The 15,457-nt window shown below is 43.5% G+C and overlaps 1 protein-coding gene across 1 annotated transcript in view; it reads left to right on the top strand.

Annotated features, from left to right (window-relative positions):
* Positions 1-15,457, top strand: part of SPTAN1 (spectrin alpha, non-erythrocytic 1) — a 179,946-nt gene that overhangs the window by 84,075 nt on the left and 80,414 nt on the right. The window contains exons 18-23 of the mRNA XM_085896171.1: positions 4,307-4,550; positions 4,897-5,019; positions 5,886-6,103; positions 6,666-6,758; positions 8,053-8,187; positions 10,969-11,114. Of these exons, the coding sequence (XP_085752297.1) occupies positions 4,307-4,550; positions 4,897-5,019; positions 5,886-6,103; positions 6,666-6,758; positions 8,053-8,187; positions 10,969-11,114 (959 nt within the window). The remainder of the gene's footprint in view (positions 1-4,306; positions 4,551-4,896; positions 5,020-5,885; positions 6,104-6,665; positions 6,759-8,052; positions 8,188-10,968; positions 11,115-15,457) is intronic.

Here is a 15,457-nt window from a genome sequence, read left to right as displayed (position 1 = left end):
GCCGGTCAATCTTTCCTTGCTTGTGGTTCGGGAATAAACCCGTTTCTTTGACAAGAGCAAAGGTTCTCATTTCTCTCCTTACGACCCATGCGCGTGTTGTGCACCATCAATTCGGAACGTCTCCACAGGAGCTAAAACCATTCGGTTCATCGTGGGATTTTAACCTCCTGCCACAGCGAGCTTGGTATTAGTTGAGCCGTTGACCCCACAATACATTTGCTACAAACAATTTGAATGCTTACCCTACCCCTACCTACCTACAGTCAAAAAAATTTTTTAATGCATTTTTCTAATCAGGTACATTTTTAGCTTCTTTGGCATTTAATTGTGATTCACCCTTTATGATTAAATGTGCTGTCATGAGTCAGCCATCAGTTGCAAGGTTAGAGTGTTTGGTACCTCATATCTGGATTTGAAATTTGAACCCAGTCTCACTTCTATAATAAAAATGGAGAAAATATTGTTGGGAACTTGGGGGTTCGAGGCTCGCCATAAGGGGAAGCACTCGGGTTCCTCCCGAACAACAGGTCCTGAGGCTGCCGGGCACAGATAACTCCACACTCAGGCAGGTTGCTCAGCAACCACAAATGCCTGTTAATACGGTCAATCCTGCATGGTTACACTACCTCAAGTGATACCTTATGTGTGGACGGCTGTGCTAAGTGGGGTCACGTGCTCTTGGTACATACTTGCATTAAACTTTCCGTATCAGGTGCAGCCAAGCGCAGCTGCCAAGTATCAAGTCAGGTCAGGTATGGGAGCACGTGCCAGAGCAGCGTGTCGCTGCATCCACTTTGTCAGTACTCCAAGGGCCTCCATCTGGCCATCCCCCAGGCAGATGCCTGGCCCATCCCCATCTCCACGAGATGTTGATCAACCTGCTGCAACAACGAGGCACGTGTTCGGTCCATTGGCCTCCTCCACTCATGAGGCTTCCTCACTGAGAGAATCTGGTGATTAGGATCAGCGTCAGGAAAATGAGCCACATGTCCATACAGCCGCATCTGACACTCACGGACTATACTGGTAACAAATCTCATTTGAGTCTCTCTCAGCAACCGCTCGTTGGACACAAAGTCCGACCAGCGATAGCCAAGGATTCTCCGAAGAGACCTGGTACCGAAGGAATTGTCTCCATCTCAGATACCTGGTCAGAATCCAAGTCTCACATCCATAGAGCAAGACTGGAAGCACCAAGGACCTGAAGACTCGGAGGTTCGTCCTCCCGCACAGGTACCAGCAGTGCCACACCCCATGATCCAGTGAATCCATGACTCCCCAAGCCCGATCCAGACGTCTGTTGACCTCTGGCTCACAGCCAGCAGAGACATGAATATCACTGCCAAGGTAAGTGAATCTCTCCGTGACCTCAACATCCTCGCCACAAACGCGTACAGACAGGATAACAGCAACCAAGACGTCATTGAAAGCCAAGACGTGGTTTTGACCCAGGAAACCCATACTCCAAGTGGCTCCAACTCCTCATTCAGCACCTCGAGGGCCCCAAAAAGGATATCTAGAATCTCTGCAAAGATGACTGCATCATCTGCGAAATCAAGGTCAGAGATCTTGACATTCCCAAACGATGCACCGCAGCTTGATCCCTCCAACATCCTCCCCAGAATCCACTCCATACAAGTGCTGAAAAGTGTGGGGGCCAGTACACAATCCTGATGAACTCCAGTAACAACTGGAAATAAGTCAGAGATGGTTCCACCACATCTCACAGCACTCTCAGTACCAGAGTATAGTTCAGACATCAGATTGATCACTTTTGGTAGCACCCCATCAAGACCAAGAATCCTCCAGACAGCATCCCGATTCACTGAATCAAACACTTTACAGAGATCAACAGAGGCTGCAAGCAGCCCCTGACTGCTCTGGACGCTGGTGCTCAAGCAGATGGTGGCGAACCCTATCAAGAATTATCCGAGCAAAGACCTTGCCCGGCACTGAGAGCAGCGTCACCCCTCGGTAGTTGTTGCAGTTTTGGCGATCACCTTCCCCTTCCAGAGAGGGACAACAAGGCCCTCTTCCAGTCAGTTGGGATGATGCCTGTGTTCCAGGCACAGCACAGAACTGCATGCAAGGACATGAGTGCAGCATTTTCATGGATGGATGCCACAGATCCCAGGAGCTTTACCCCATTTCATCCGGTTCACCGCAGCTTGTGTTTCCACAAACGAAGGTGGACCACAGTTGATTGGAGGGTCAGCAATCGGGATTGTAACACCCCTGACATCCAACTCCACAGCTGGTGGATCAGCCTGGTACAGCTGCTCAAAGTAACCGGCCCAGCGGGCCTTCACTTCGTTCTCTTCTGTCAAGAGCCCACCACCCTCTGCTCGAACTGCAGTACACCGAGGGATGGGCTTGGAGGGACGCAATGCGCGAATTCCCCTGCAAGCGGGACGTGAATCACTTAACCACAGGTGATGCTCTACCCCCTCACAGATTCCTCGAACATTGGCCTCCTTGGACCATGCACATAGGCCAAGTATGCACTGGCTAATAAAACAAATGATTGTGGCAGAACTTCCTGGCTAAGCTAATGTGTAGACCATGCTAAACCAATGAAGGAAAATATGAAACTGGCTGGGTTCATTTATAACGCAAGCAATTTATTACAAGCGAGGGTGAGGAAACATCATGTTGCACAGCTAAGTGTTTGTTTATGCCTATGTACAGCAGGGGAAAGCAAGGATTCTTGGGTGCAGCAAAAGAAATGCAATTGTTATTTACAAAAAGAAAGATACAAAGCAGAGCTAACCCGATATAAAGAACTTCTACAATCTAATATTATGCTACACATCACAGGTACCATCAGACACACACACACCTGAGAAAATTAGGGATAGTCAGAGAGAGAAGCAGTTGAGGTGTAATTGACCTTGTTGTACCTAGCACAGTCGACGGACCTACAAAACCCAATCGCTTCAGAGTGAAGACAACTGGGGTGTCTAAGGTATGTGAGTGGGAGGTGCAAAATGTGATGCAGAAGAGGAAGTGTGAAGAGATGCGAATCGGTATAGTATGCTCTTTCAGTGATGCGTCCACAGAGGATGGGACAACAGATGGAAGAGAATGATGCGTGAGGGATAGCTTAACGGGACATGTAAGAAGAGTCTAAATGTGTTGTTAATGATGACTGGAACACCATGGAAGCTGAGTGCCGATGACCCGGCAACTATTCAGCGCTGTTTGCCTGGCTCATCCTCGTGCTGCCCTCTCAGCTTGCCTCTCATTCGGCAAGACGACAACGCTCGGCTCGGAAAAGACTGGACAAAAGACGAAATACCCTGATTTGCTCTCCTTTTATAGAGCCCAGGGTGAATGAGGAGCCATAGTTTGTATCAAGAGACCCTGTAGGCTTTTCCACGTGTCCCCATTGGTGCGTAGACGCCACCCAGAGAAGTAGCCCTGCCACGCCAGAACCGAAAATGCAGAGAGCCCAAAATGGCCTTAGTCGCTCGCAGGCTCTGGCATGCAACAGAGTTCCGTAATTTCTATGAAGCGCGGGTTTTCGGGAGCGCTCTCCAGCCACAAACGTACACTGGACTCCACCTGAACGCTGTTGGCTAGCGGAGCGCCAGAGCTATCCAGACGTCGCTGAATGAATCCCAGCACACATTCACTCTTCGAGCTACATGCCGAAGTTATGTCTTCCATTCCCCGACATCCCCAATGACTATTGTGAGCATCCAGGGACCTGATTGTGCAGCACTTATAGTGCTGTGGAATCTGCGGTAAGGTTGTTGAAGCGTTGTAAGTGGTTGAGGCGATTGTGGTGAAGAGGTCAGGCGTAGTTCGTTGTGGGGATTTTGGGGAGGTGATGTAGCGTTCATTGTGAGTGTTGTAGCGTCATGGTGAGTGTGTTGAAAGTTTGAGGTGAGGTGTAGGTTGGTTAATGGAGCGCTGTTTGAACGGGAACACTGCAGTCACTCTTCATGACGTCACTTTCCGGCCCGTGGTGTGTTCTTGCATGGCGATGTTCGTGTGTGACATAAAATGAATAGAATGAAATATGTGAAAGAATAAGCGATTGAAGACCTAATTAAAAGCCCAACGCAACGTTTCTTGTCCCGTTAAGCCACTAGACATATGGAAGGTCTATCTGAATGAATTCTAACGAGATAACTGCCATGGAATTGCTATATGCTGGATGATATTGCCATGGGGGAGTGCTGACTTTGCCGAACCGCAACAATATGAACTTTCATCGTATCTTTCCAGATTAATTTTCTACAGTTTTAGACAGATGTGGTTTCACAGTGCTATTTTTCCTCCAATTTCCCTTCCACTGTAGGACCGAATTGATGGCGTTGTCATCCAGGCACAGCAATTCCAGGAAGCAGGACATTTTGATGCCAATGCAATAGAGACCAAAAAGACGGCGTTGGCATCTCGCTATGAAGCTCTCCGTGCACCAATGGATGCTCGCAAGCAGAAGCTGGCCGATTCGCTGAGACTGCAACAACTTTTCCGTGATGTGGAAGATGAGGAAGCATGGATTCGCGAGAAGGAACCGGTTGCAGCTTCAACTAACCGAGGTCCGAGTGATGAATGCAACTGCAATTGAAAAACCATCAAATTTTTATTCAATGTAGCTTGCTTACCATTGAATGGTGTTTTTATAACCTCCACCAGCCATCCTGTTTCTTTTTCTCATTTTTCCCACCCCCAAACCTCCTTTTCCTGCATACATAATATGTTGGTATTCCTTTAGCAAACTATCATTCTCTGGTTATAGTTGATTTTTATGTAGTTTGTTCTTCACCCAAGCTGGACCATGTATCTAGAGTACCACCACTAACCAGTTGGTAGTGCTTGAGTTACATGTCTAGTTTTCCTAAACTATCAATAAAAGTTGTTACTTTTTGTTTTCTTTCTCCATAGGAAAGGATTTGATTGGCGTGCAGAATCTTCTGAAGAAACACCAAGCCCTCCAGGCTGAGATTGCAGGCCATGAGCCACGCATCAAATCAGTCGTTCATAAAGGGGAAGCCATGGTTGATGAAGGTGAAGGAGATCCTCATAAACATGAATACCAGTGGAGAATATATTTTGCTTATTGTGGAAAAAAAGAAAGTGTTTACATCAGGGAGGGCAGTCGTGCCATTAATAATGAGCAGAAAGCATTTATTAGGTACAAAATAACATGACTGTAGTCTGAATCAGACGGAGATATTTTGGTGCACTGAACACAGCTGAGATTATGGATGTAGGCCCACTGCTGCAGTTGTGGACCCACTGTTTGTTTGTAGAGGCTCTGGGATAAAAGTGTCAAGCCAAGCTGATGATCCAGGCATTCGGAAAGTCTGTTTTGCTTTCAAGTTGATAGAGTTCTTTCTTTAGATAAACATCAATTTTGAGGTTTGCAATTAAGATACCTGAAGTATAGGGTGATGTAGAGTGAATATCCTTCACAGTATCCTTTAAATGTTGATATAATACTCTGGGAATGGCCGTTGTTGTTCAATGAATAATTATATTTGTGAGGAACAGACTTGTGAAAAAGGTACCTGTGCATGGTGATGCTCCATGCCTGCCCTGCTGTTCTGGCCACATCCCTTCTTCCCCCTCTCCAATTAAAATTTAAGTTGCCAATCAAAGCCTGATTGAGGAGTATGTACATAAATCGCAAGCAATTAGGACGAGATATTATTGCACAGTTGCATGAATTGCAAGGACTGCAATAGACGACGAACAACTAAACCCACATAGTAAGTTGCAGTTAAACTTGCGATCACATTATTGTGAGTTATGTGCTGAGACAGGAATGGTAAACAGTCCCACTCAACATGATGAGTCTGGAGCCATACAATGCATGTAGCTGTGGAGAGCCAAAATGTACGATGTCTTTCATGTACATGTCTCGTCAATAGGACACTTTGCTCACGAGGACATCTCTGCTAAGCTGGGTGAGTTGGGCACACGCTGGGAAGTGCTGAAGAGCAAGGCCAGCCAACGGCGACAAGACCTTGAAGACTCTTTGCAGGCCCAGCAGTATTTTGCTGATGCAAGTGCTGCTGAGTCCTGGATGCGTGAGAAAGAGCCTATTGTGGGCAGCACAGACTACGGCAAGGATGAGGATTCAGCTGAGGTGTGCTCTCTCTTTTGGATTTTCATTGCAATCTTGATCATACATTGTTTGATATAAAATTAAATTTATCAAGAGGTAAAAAGAGGTAAAAACTCAGGCTAACCCCTGCTTTAGCAGGGAAAATGGCCTTAAAATGCTTGTTGTTGTTGTTGTTGTTGTTGTTGTTGTTGTTGTTGTTGTTGTTTTTGTAAAAACTCATTTGTTCATAGACCGTTGCAAGTTTTGGCAATGTGGCTTCATAAAGGCGTCCGACACAACTACACAATCTCCTCCCTCCTTTGTGTTTTTCAACATTTGTTTATTTAAGTTTTTTGTTCGGATACAACAGACAAATTGACTGTATACAAAGAACTTCAACTTGATAACACATTTGGACAATCCAAATGTGTTTTGTCACATTTCATTTTGCATCTTTCGGTTTTTTTTTTCTCCTCCATTTTATCCTCAAAAGGAAAATTGCATTTTCATTCTTAAATTTCAGCAGCTGACAGCAAATCTTTATAATCTTGCTGTAGTTCCACTGATTTTTGTGTGTAATCATTCTGACTTTCCTGCAATCCAGGCCTTGCTGAAGAAACATGAGGCGCTTATGTCCGATCTGGTTGCCTATGGTAGTACCACTCAAGCACTTCGTGAGCAAGCGCAGTCCTGTAGGGTAAGATCATTTGCATCATTTGGTGTCAAATACTTTTCATGATTAAGTTGTGCTCTATTTTGATTCAGTCGTTCATTGTTTTTTATTTTATTTTTTGCACTCGTTTGAATATTAATGCTTTCCCCTCCTGTTTTTAATGTCAAGTCGTTTTTGAGACAATAGACGGAAATAATAGCAAGGGTCTGCATAACCTCCATGGTAAAAGCTCTGCTTGAGAGTGTGCCACGTAGTTATTTGGGCATTGTATGAACAGACCACTGCCTCGTATCTCTTAGGCCTGTCTTCACAAGGACCATGACGCCTATCGCCTCAAAATCCTTTCAACTGTCGCTTTGGTCATTTTACTCTGAAGGGAAAATTTGTCGGCAGGGCATGGCGATTGTGAATTTGACAGTTCCGAAGATGTCTTTGACTTCACATCACAATAAGCACCAATATGGCTGCCATAGTATAAAAATTGTGGGTAGTCAGGCAAAATGTCCAACCAATCGGTGGAACTCGGGCGCACGCACGCACGCATCACTCCTTTTAAAGTATAATTATCATCGATCTGGATGAGTGTTTAATCTACAGCTCTACTTATGCTACATATTATCTGGCACTGCCATCAAAATCATTCGTCCATCATGCACTGTCAGGGGTATGCAGGCTTAACAAAAAAGCTCGTGGGAGCTACTGTCCCCTTCCATAAAATAATTTAGCAGGAAGCCCCTGCCATGCTTGGCGAGATGTATCCTCTGCCCTGGCATACTAGTTCCATCATCAGGTCTGCATCCATCACGATGGTAATGAAAATGCCTCTCATGAACCGAAATGCAGGAAACGTCATTTTATATGCATGGTCTCAATGGCTTTGAACAGCCACAACCTTGGTGATCATAGCAGATTTACTCCTATCTCAGCTTTTAGTGACAGCCAGTTTTGATTTGCTGCTCCTATGCTTGCCTTAAATATGCTGATATAAAATAAATGATTCAAGGTTTATTAATGGCAAATTGGGTTTCCTGCACACCTTTTGTTGCACATTTGTTTGAGAGACGTGGCATATTTGTTGCCGCTTCGTCTTCGTGTTTGTGTTGGTCTTCTTATTCTTTAATGTTTTTTTGGCTGCCAGAGATAATTCTTGGTTTATGGAGTCTTTCTGCAGTTTTGTTTAAATGGCATTAATTGCACAATCGATTGGTGATGGGGAAGGTAAATTATCACCTGTTGGGGACATTTGATTTAACTGTTTAATGTTTACAATTTTTATCTTCATGAGGCTACTACCTCTCCTCGTCTCCTGTTTCAACAGCAACAAGTAGCACCACTGGAAGATGGCACTGGTAAAGAGATGGTGTTGGTACTGTATGACTACCAGGAGAAGAGTCCCAGGGAAGTTACAATGAAGAAGGGTGATGTCCTCCCTTTACTTAACAGCACAAACAAGGTAAGGGGATATTGTTGTTGGTTTTAACTGCAATGGAACACTGGGCTAGTGTCAGTCTTCATCGACGGTAAAGTTACACAGTAGATTTTAACAAAGAAAGACGATAAGAGTATGTTAACAGCCATTGGAAGAAAGGTGTGCTCTGTTTCGAGCATTCACCCTTCACAAGAGCAAATAAAGGAAACTTGGATGAAAGGAGGGTTTTTATTGTGATGGGACTTGGTCAGAAATCAAAAACACCAGATCAAGGATCTGGGGTCAAAGGTTGAGGACTGGAGTAAAGGTCATAGGTCTACACGACCAAATCTTTTGTTCGGGGGTCCAAAGAGTGAATCTGAAAATTGAGGGTGAATGTTTCATTGGAATTCCACCATTGGTAAAAAAAAATAAATGTTTTAAAGTGTCAGGAGAAGAGAGACAAAGCAGTAAAGTAGTCTGCAAGAAAAAAAATGATGATAGTGGTTAATGAATGGAAATAGAACAAAAAGGTGGGGAAAAATATAACGAGAGGGAAATTTGAGAGCCAAAAGAAAAAGCTATCCCAATAGAAGTGTTAGAGGAATAAAAAAAATAATACCCTCATCCATTCTGTTTGGCACAAATGTGCCGAGTTTGAAAATTAAGTTTTTGTCTTTGCACCTTTGAGAAGTGCCATGATTAAGAAATATTGCAGATCACGGATTGGGCAGATCTCCAAACTGGGCTCAAAGTACGGCCCCTCCTTGTCATTCTCTGTAGGTCTTCAATCCTTTTTGTCATTGTAAGTTTATAATGGTGTACAAAGCCTTCATCCTGAATATCGTGTTGTGTTGTCTGGTGCCTGGTGCCTGAAAATCATGCCTGGTGTTGGCTTAATTGTTAGGGTGGTGGGCTTGGGATCCGAGGGTCCTAAGTTTAAATCCCGCTCAGCTGTGGAATTAATACCAGGTGGGGTTAATTCTGCCTGTCATCCTTCTGAGGTCGACAAAATGAGTGCCAGCATGCTGGTATACTGTGTCAGAATGGCGATTTGTTCAGGATTGTGCCCAATCGCCAAGGAGACTGCTTTGGCAGCACCAACGCTCTGCACAGAGTATGGTCCCAATCTCCTCTCCTCTCCTGAATATCATGGAATCCCTACTGTGCACATGTGTTGCTATTCCCATATACTCCCTTGAGGCCCTGAAATCCAAGTCACTCGGTGTCATTTTAATATCACCTCAGGAAACCTGACTGGTGAGCAATAAGCACATCCTGAGTACTATAATGTCCTTATTGGTGGCCTTGCAGTTTTTTACTGTGACTATTCTGGTCCTGCTCCAACTGCCCTCTCATCTCTCTATGTAGCCCTTCCCTTCCAGGTCACGCACACATTCTGCCAGAAACCCTCATTGTTACAATCCCTAAGTCTATAACTATTCTCACCTCCATATTTTCATACCCCTCTTTCTTCGGCTTTGGAACTGTCTTCCTGAGTCTGATGTCTCATTCTTCATTCCAAGATTTCAAATCTACTGCCCACAGGCAGCCCTTCCATTTCCACTCCTGGGCTTTATTAACCTCCGCCATCGAGGATGGACGGAGGTTACTGTTTTCACCCCTGTCTGTTTGTTTGTGAACAGTATTACGGAAAAACTCCTGGACGGATTTCGATGAAACTTGGTGGGGGGATAAGGTATGGTCCAAGGATCATGCCATTAGATTTTGGACTTCGTCCAAAGTCAAATATGGCCGCTATGGTGGCCATTTTGAAAAAATATTTGAAATTTTGTTTTTGCATTTCTACATGTTTTCAGTGATTTCCAACCAAAAAAAAAACAAAATTTTGCAACTTTTTTCAAAAAAAATTTCGATTTTTTTTTGAAAAATATTTGAATTTTTTTGCATTTCTGCATGTTTTAAGTGATTTCCAACCCCCCTCCTCCCAAAAAAAAAAATTGTTAGAGAAAAAAAAATTTAGAAATTTTGCAACTTTTTTTTCAAAAAAATTCCAATTTTTTTTTTTTTTATTTTATTTTTTGCCATTTCTACATGCGTGTGTTGATCTAGTTTAGTTTATTCAATCGTGGTTCAGTAGAGTCTGATCCGTTTTGACCTACAATGAATATGATATCAGGTTCACTTAAGTGACCCAGCAGTATTGACGGCGGAGGTTTTCCACTCTACCGAGTGCTCCCCCTCTAGTTCCACCTGTTTTTACCCTGTTCTTACCTTTCTCCTACAATTTTCTCCTCTTGACTGTCATGCTTTTAAAAGGTTGTTGTCACATTCCTTACTCTTTACCTCATCTTGTCTGGATCTTCTATAAACCTCCATACCTGTACAGTACACAAAATGTCACGTGATTGTTTGGGAAGTTTGAAATGTCTTGCAAATTGTCATAGAGAGATTGACACAATGTTGGCAAAATTCTTTATTAAGAATTTATGCACTTTTCCCAGATTATCATAAATGTATCCATAACCAAGCAAATAGATCACAATAATTTACAGAGATTATCACTTCTGCAACGATCATTTCTTGCAAAAGAATCCGTGTGTGTGTGTGTGTGTGTGTGTGTGTGTGTGTGTGTGTGTGTGTGTGTGTGTGTGTGTGTGTGTGTGTGTGTGTGTGTGTGTGTGTGTGTGTGTGTGTGTGTGTGTGTGTGTGTGTGTGTGTGTGTGTGTGTGTGTGTGTGTGTGTGTGTGTGTGTGTGTTAGTTTGTATGTATGTATGTACTCTTTGCTTGGGCATTTCAAAAGTATCCGTTTCCCAGTTTCCGCTTGAGTTGTTTGAGATAAATCCTCATCCTTACTGATGCAGGACTGGTGGAAAGTTGAAGTTCACGATCGTCAGGGGTTTGTTCCCGCTGCCTATGTTAAAAAGTTGGACCCATCACAATCAGCATCTCGTGAAAACCTCGAGGAGTCTGGAAGTATCCCTGCTCGACAGGAACAAATAGAAGCGCAGTAAGTCTTCCTGGCTGTTTGTCATCCCAAAGCTTGTGCCGCTCCCCAATCCCCCATCATGAAAACACCTTGACTATCATATTTCAGCTTTCTCTTTTATTCCACAGGTTTTTGAAAGAGTGAGACGTTAATAAATGTAACTTTTATCAAGCACAACATTTGAAGTTTGAGAAAGGAAAGGAAGGATTTTTCAGTTCGTAATTGCTTGTCTTACGTTTGCTCTTCTTTGTCTTCCTTCTATTGGTGATCCCCTCGTGTTTTCCTTCCATTTTACCCTCTCCACATTTGTTGTCGTTGGTACTTGTGTGATTATTATTTTTTATTTTTTTTATTTTTTTTTTTTACGAATCAAAGCTATAAATTAGTAATGTTTGAATTTTCTCAGGACCATCTATTTCTTGTACGACCCTAACATAAGTTTTTTTAATGAAGGAAGCAAATGTTGCTGAAGAGTTATTCTGGGGGCAAAAAAATTGACCAAAATGTGCATTTAACAACCTCGCATGCATATCCAGTAAATTCGTGCAATACACAATACATTCGCTGTCCAGAACCCACTCGGAAAGCAACATACACGATTAGCGCTCTTATTGTCCCTCTTTGTCCCGACTGTGCACCTGTCTTGAAGAGATTCAAGACAGGTGCACAGTACACTGGATTTGGCTTCCCCTTGCCGGGGGAGGATTCCACACTGACCTCATATCCACCTTACCTCCGCTGTGATTACCATACTTCAATTCTTGTTAAAACGTTTTACAGTTTCCAAATCCATTATATCGTAAAAACTGACCATTTACACTTTCCATTTACACTTTATAAGAGTCTGTAAGAAAATGGTGGCAGTATGGGGGTGAACAGGAGTGTTTGGTAATTCTGCTTCAGGCATGCTTGTACAACATGTGTCCAAGCATTCGGCAATCACTAAACGGTCTTTTGTGGACTCGGAATGATGCAGGCAAATGAAAGACCCCTTTTTTCTTACTAAAAACATATAAAAGTTTCTGTTAGATGAGTATGGCCTCTTTTGATCTATTCGTGTATGTAAAATTTTCTAAAAGAAATGTTGATCCTGAATTGAACGAGAAAGCATCCCAAAATGCAAAGCCCATCTGCATCCACTTTGTATTCAAACTAAACTTGACGAAAACAATGGGAAAACAATATATTAATTGGTGTTCTCCATGTTTTCATCGTAAAGATTTGTTGACAATTTCATGACGAAAGCTCAATTGGTAAACTAGATACCTGTGATTGCCAGGGGAGGCTTACCCTTGGCCCACGGTCCAATGATGGCCATATTTTTTTCAGACAACCATATGACCTTCACCTTCACCTTTTATGGATAGAGTGTAACTTGAGAAAGTGTGTCCCCAGCTACATTATATCCATAAAGCTCAACATCATGAAAATTGGAGGAACATTATTCAAAAAGGTGTTTTTTGGTAATTCGGTCACAATCTGAAAAAAAGTAGGTCAAGGGCACTCAAATGTCAGGTGAGCAATTTCAGTGCAGGTACACTATTATGATGCAAGAACATATTTTGGAAGGCAAAGTGCTGTGAGATTCTGCACTGGCAAAAATTGAGTGATGACAAAAAAGGGGGTTTTGGGGGGATTTTTTTCAGACCATTTGACCATGACTTTTTAACCGTAGGGGGGTGGGGGGGTATGATGTAAGTTAAGCTTAAATGTGCCTTGCTCTACGGTCTTACACTATCGAGAGTGGGCAATTTTGTTCCAGTCGGATGAACCTTCGTCGAGTTATGGTGAAAAATGTTTAAATATTTATAATTTGGTCATGACCCTGCATACTTTCTATTCACATTACTGATGCAAGATTTTATTCCGTAAGTCCCAGCCAGCTCTGAAATACAGCTCAAAAATTTCGGAAATTATGAGTGCAAGAAGAAGAAGAAGAATCAATGATGGTTTCATACTCCGAGGGGTCGAAGAAACTTTGGGGTATCATTAAAAATTGAAGGCACTAATTGTAGAAACAAACCCTGCAACAGCTCTCAGTCTTCCCCTGTCCTATAGGAGAGGCTTAGTAAAGATACTCAAAGCAATTACAAAACCCAGCCATCTCGCGCCACACCGTGGCCTGGCTAATATGGCCTATTTGTACTTACTATGACTTTGCCCTTTGACATTTTGACCCAATTATTAATGTCTTTTCCATATTCTCATAACAATTGTTTGTCCATACATTAGGCAATCACTAAACTTTACTAAATTGATGAGAAAAGCTGAAATGGTTAAAAAAAAAAGTTATTGCCTTGACCAGTGGTTTTCAAACTTTTTTAGTGGTGACCCAATTTCAGAACCTCTCTACACCGCATGACCCAAAAGATTCAAAACCCAATTCATAATATATAAGATAAGATTTCATATGACACAAGAACACTTACTGTTTACTTTATTCACCATCGTCATGTTTTCATAGACGAGTAAACGGAGAATAGCCGACATTATCCAAATAGTACAGTTGAATGTTTCAGAAGTTTAGTCCAAATGACATTTCGATATATCAGTGAGAAGGATGAGCCTGTTTGTCAGAAACCAACTTCTCTATTCGTGGAGAAGTAGATGACAATGCCAGGATCATATCATGCTCCATTTCTAGGGAATTTCTGTACTTTGTTTTAATCACCACCATGGTGGAAAACGACTGCTCACAAAAGTATGATGAAGGATATGGCATGAGAACCTTAATGGCGCGCCGTGACAGGGTCGGGTACAACGGCAGCATTTTGCACCAGAATGTCGACAACGAATTCGTCTGCGCAAGAGCCTGCGCTCCTGAATCCTGCTGGAGCTGTACAAGCTCTTCCTGTGCTGTATCATCTTCATCAGCAATCGAGTCCAGTGGAGCCGTGAAAGGGTCCCGAACCACAGAAAAGGACTGCACATCCAGCTCAACGAAATAGTGCTCAAACTGTTCAATGAGCGACCGAAGGTGACGTGCTGTCTCCCCAGAAAGACTGTCGAGCTCAGTATCATCGTACTGTCAGGTCGTTAGATGCTCCACTAAATGAGGGGAGAGGCTGAAGCACTTAACAGCTGCTTTGCCAGTAATTTTAGAGTCGCCAGAAATCCGCTCATTTTGTCATGAAAAATCATGAGTTGGCGTCTTTGCCTTGGAGCGAGCGGTTGAGGACATTGAGACGTTCAAAGATGTCAACGAGATAGCACAGTTCTGACAGCCAAGAGTCTGACTCGAACAACGCGACCCATGCCGTTTTCCCTTGTGTGCGTAGGAACTCCTTCAGTTCATTTTTGAGCTCGTAAACGCGCAGAAGAAGGTTTCCTCGAGATAACCATCTGACTTGAGTGTAGAATAGTAAATTCTTATGGTCGGCGTCCATCTCCTGGCAGAATAGCCTGAATAACCTAGTGTTGAGGGCGCTTGATTTGATGTGATTCTCCATTTTTACGACTTCTGAGAGCACGCTCTGCAAGGTTTCTGGCAAAGTACGAGAGGCGAGCGCTTCTCGGTGAATCATGCAGTGTACCATGGAGGTCTGAGGAGCCACATCAAGCAATTTAGCCTTGAATCCAGAACGCACTCCTAACATTGCTGGCGCGCCATCTGTTGTAGAACCAAGCAACTTTCCGAAGTCCAGATCATGGTCACGATAAAACTGCTCTACTTTCCCAAAAATGTCCTCGCCTTTGGTGGTGGCCTCCAATGGTTTGATGAGCCGAGGCTTATTGACAAAGTGATCAGCCTTGATGAAGCGGACCCAGACGATGAGTTGCGTGTACGATGCGATATCAGTGGACTCGTCCAACTGTATGGCGTGCCACGGCGATTCCTTGAGCTTCTGTACGACCTGAGCCGTTACGTCCAGACTCCTATCTTCAATTCTGCGTTGGATGGTGTTGTCAGAGAGGGGTATAACTGCCAGTTTCTTCGCCGCTTCCTCCCCAACCATCAGAGATACCATGTCCTTTGCACATGGCAGCAAGAGTTCTTCCACAATGGAGTGAGGCTTTTTAGTCTTGGTAACATGGAGCAACACTCGATACGAGGCCTCTAATGCCCGAGAATTGGTCTTATGGCATGTACCCTCTCTGTCAAGACGCGTATTCTTGAGTGCAAGAAGTTTCCTCTCAAAGAACGCTCTCTCCTTATCCTGATAAGGCGCATGTTTTGTTGTCAAATGCCTCTGCAACTTATTTTGTTTCACAGACTCCGTAGAAAGCACTTCAAAAAAAATCAGACACTGAGGCCTCTGTGCCCCACTTTTATCCACCACGTAGTAAAATCCAACGTCCAGAAATTTATCCTGGTAAGAAAGTTCTTGAGATTTGCTGGTGGCCGGTGCTGCCATCACAAATAA

This window comes from Eptatretus burgeri, chromosome 1 (assembly GCF_056783735.1).
Source record: "Eptatretus burgeri isolate ZD-2024b chromosome 1, Ebu_testis_v1, whole genome shotgun sequence".
NCBI lineage: Eukaryota > Metazoa > Chordata > Myxini > Myxiniformes > Myxinidae > Eptatretus > Eptatretus burgeri.
Note: the sequence above shows the minus strand (reverse complement) of the source record. Positions and strands in the feature narration are given on the sequence as shown.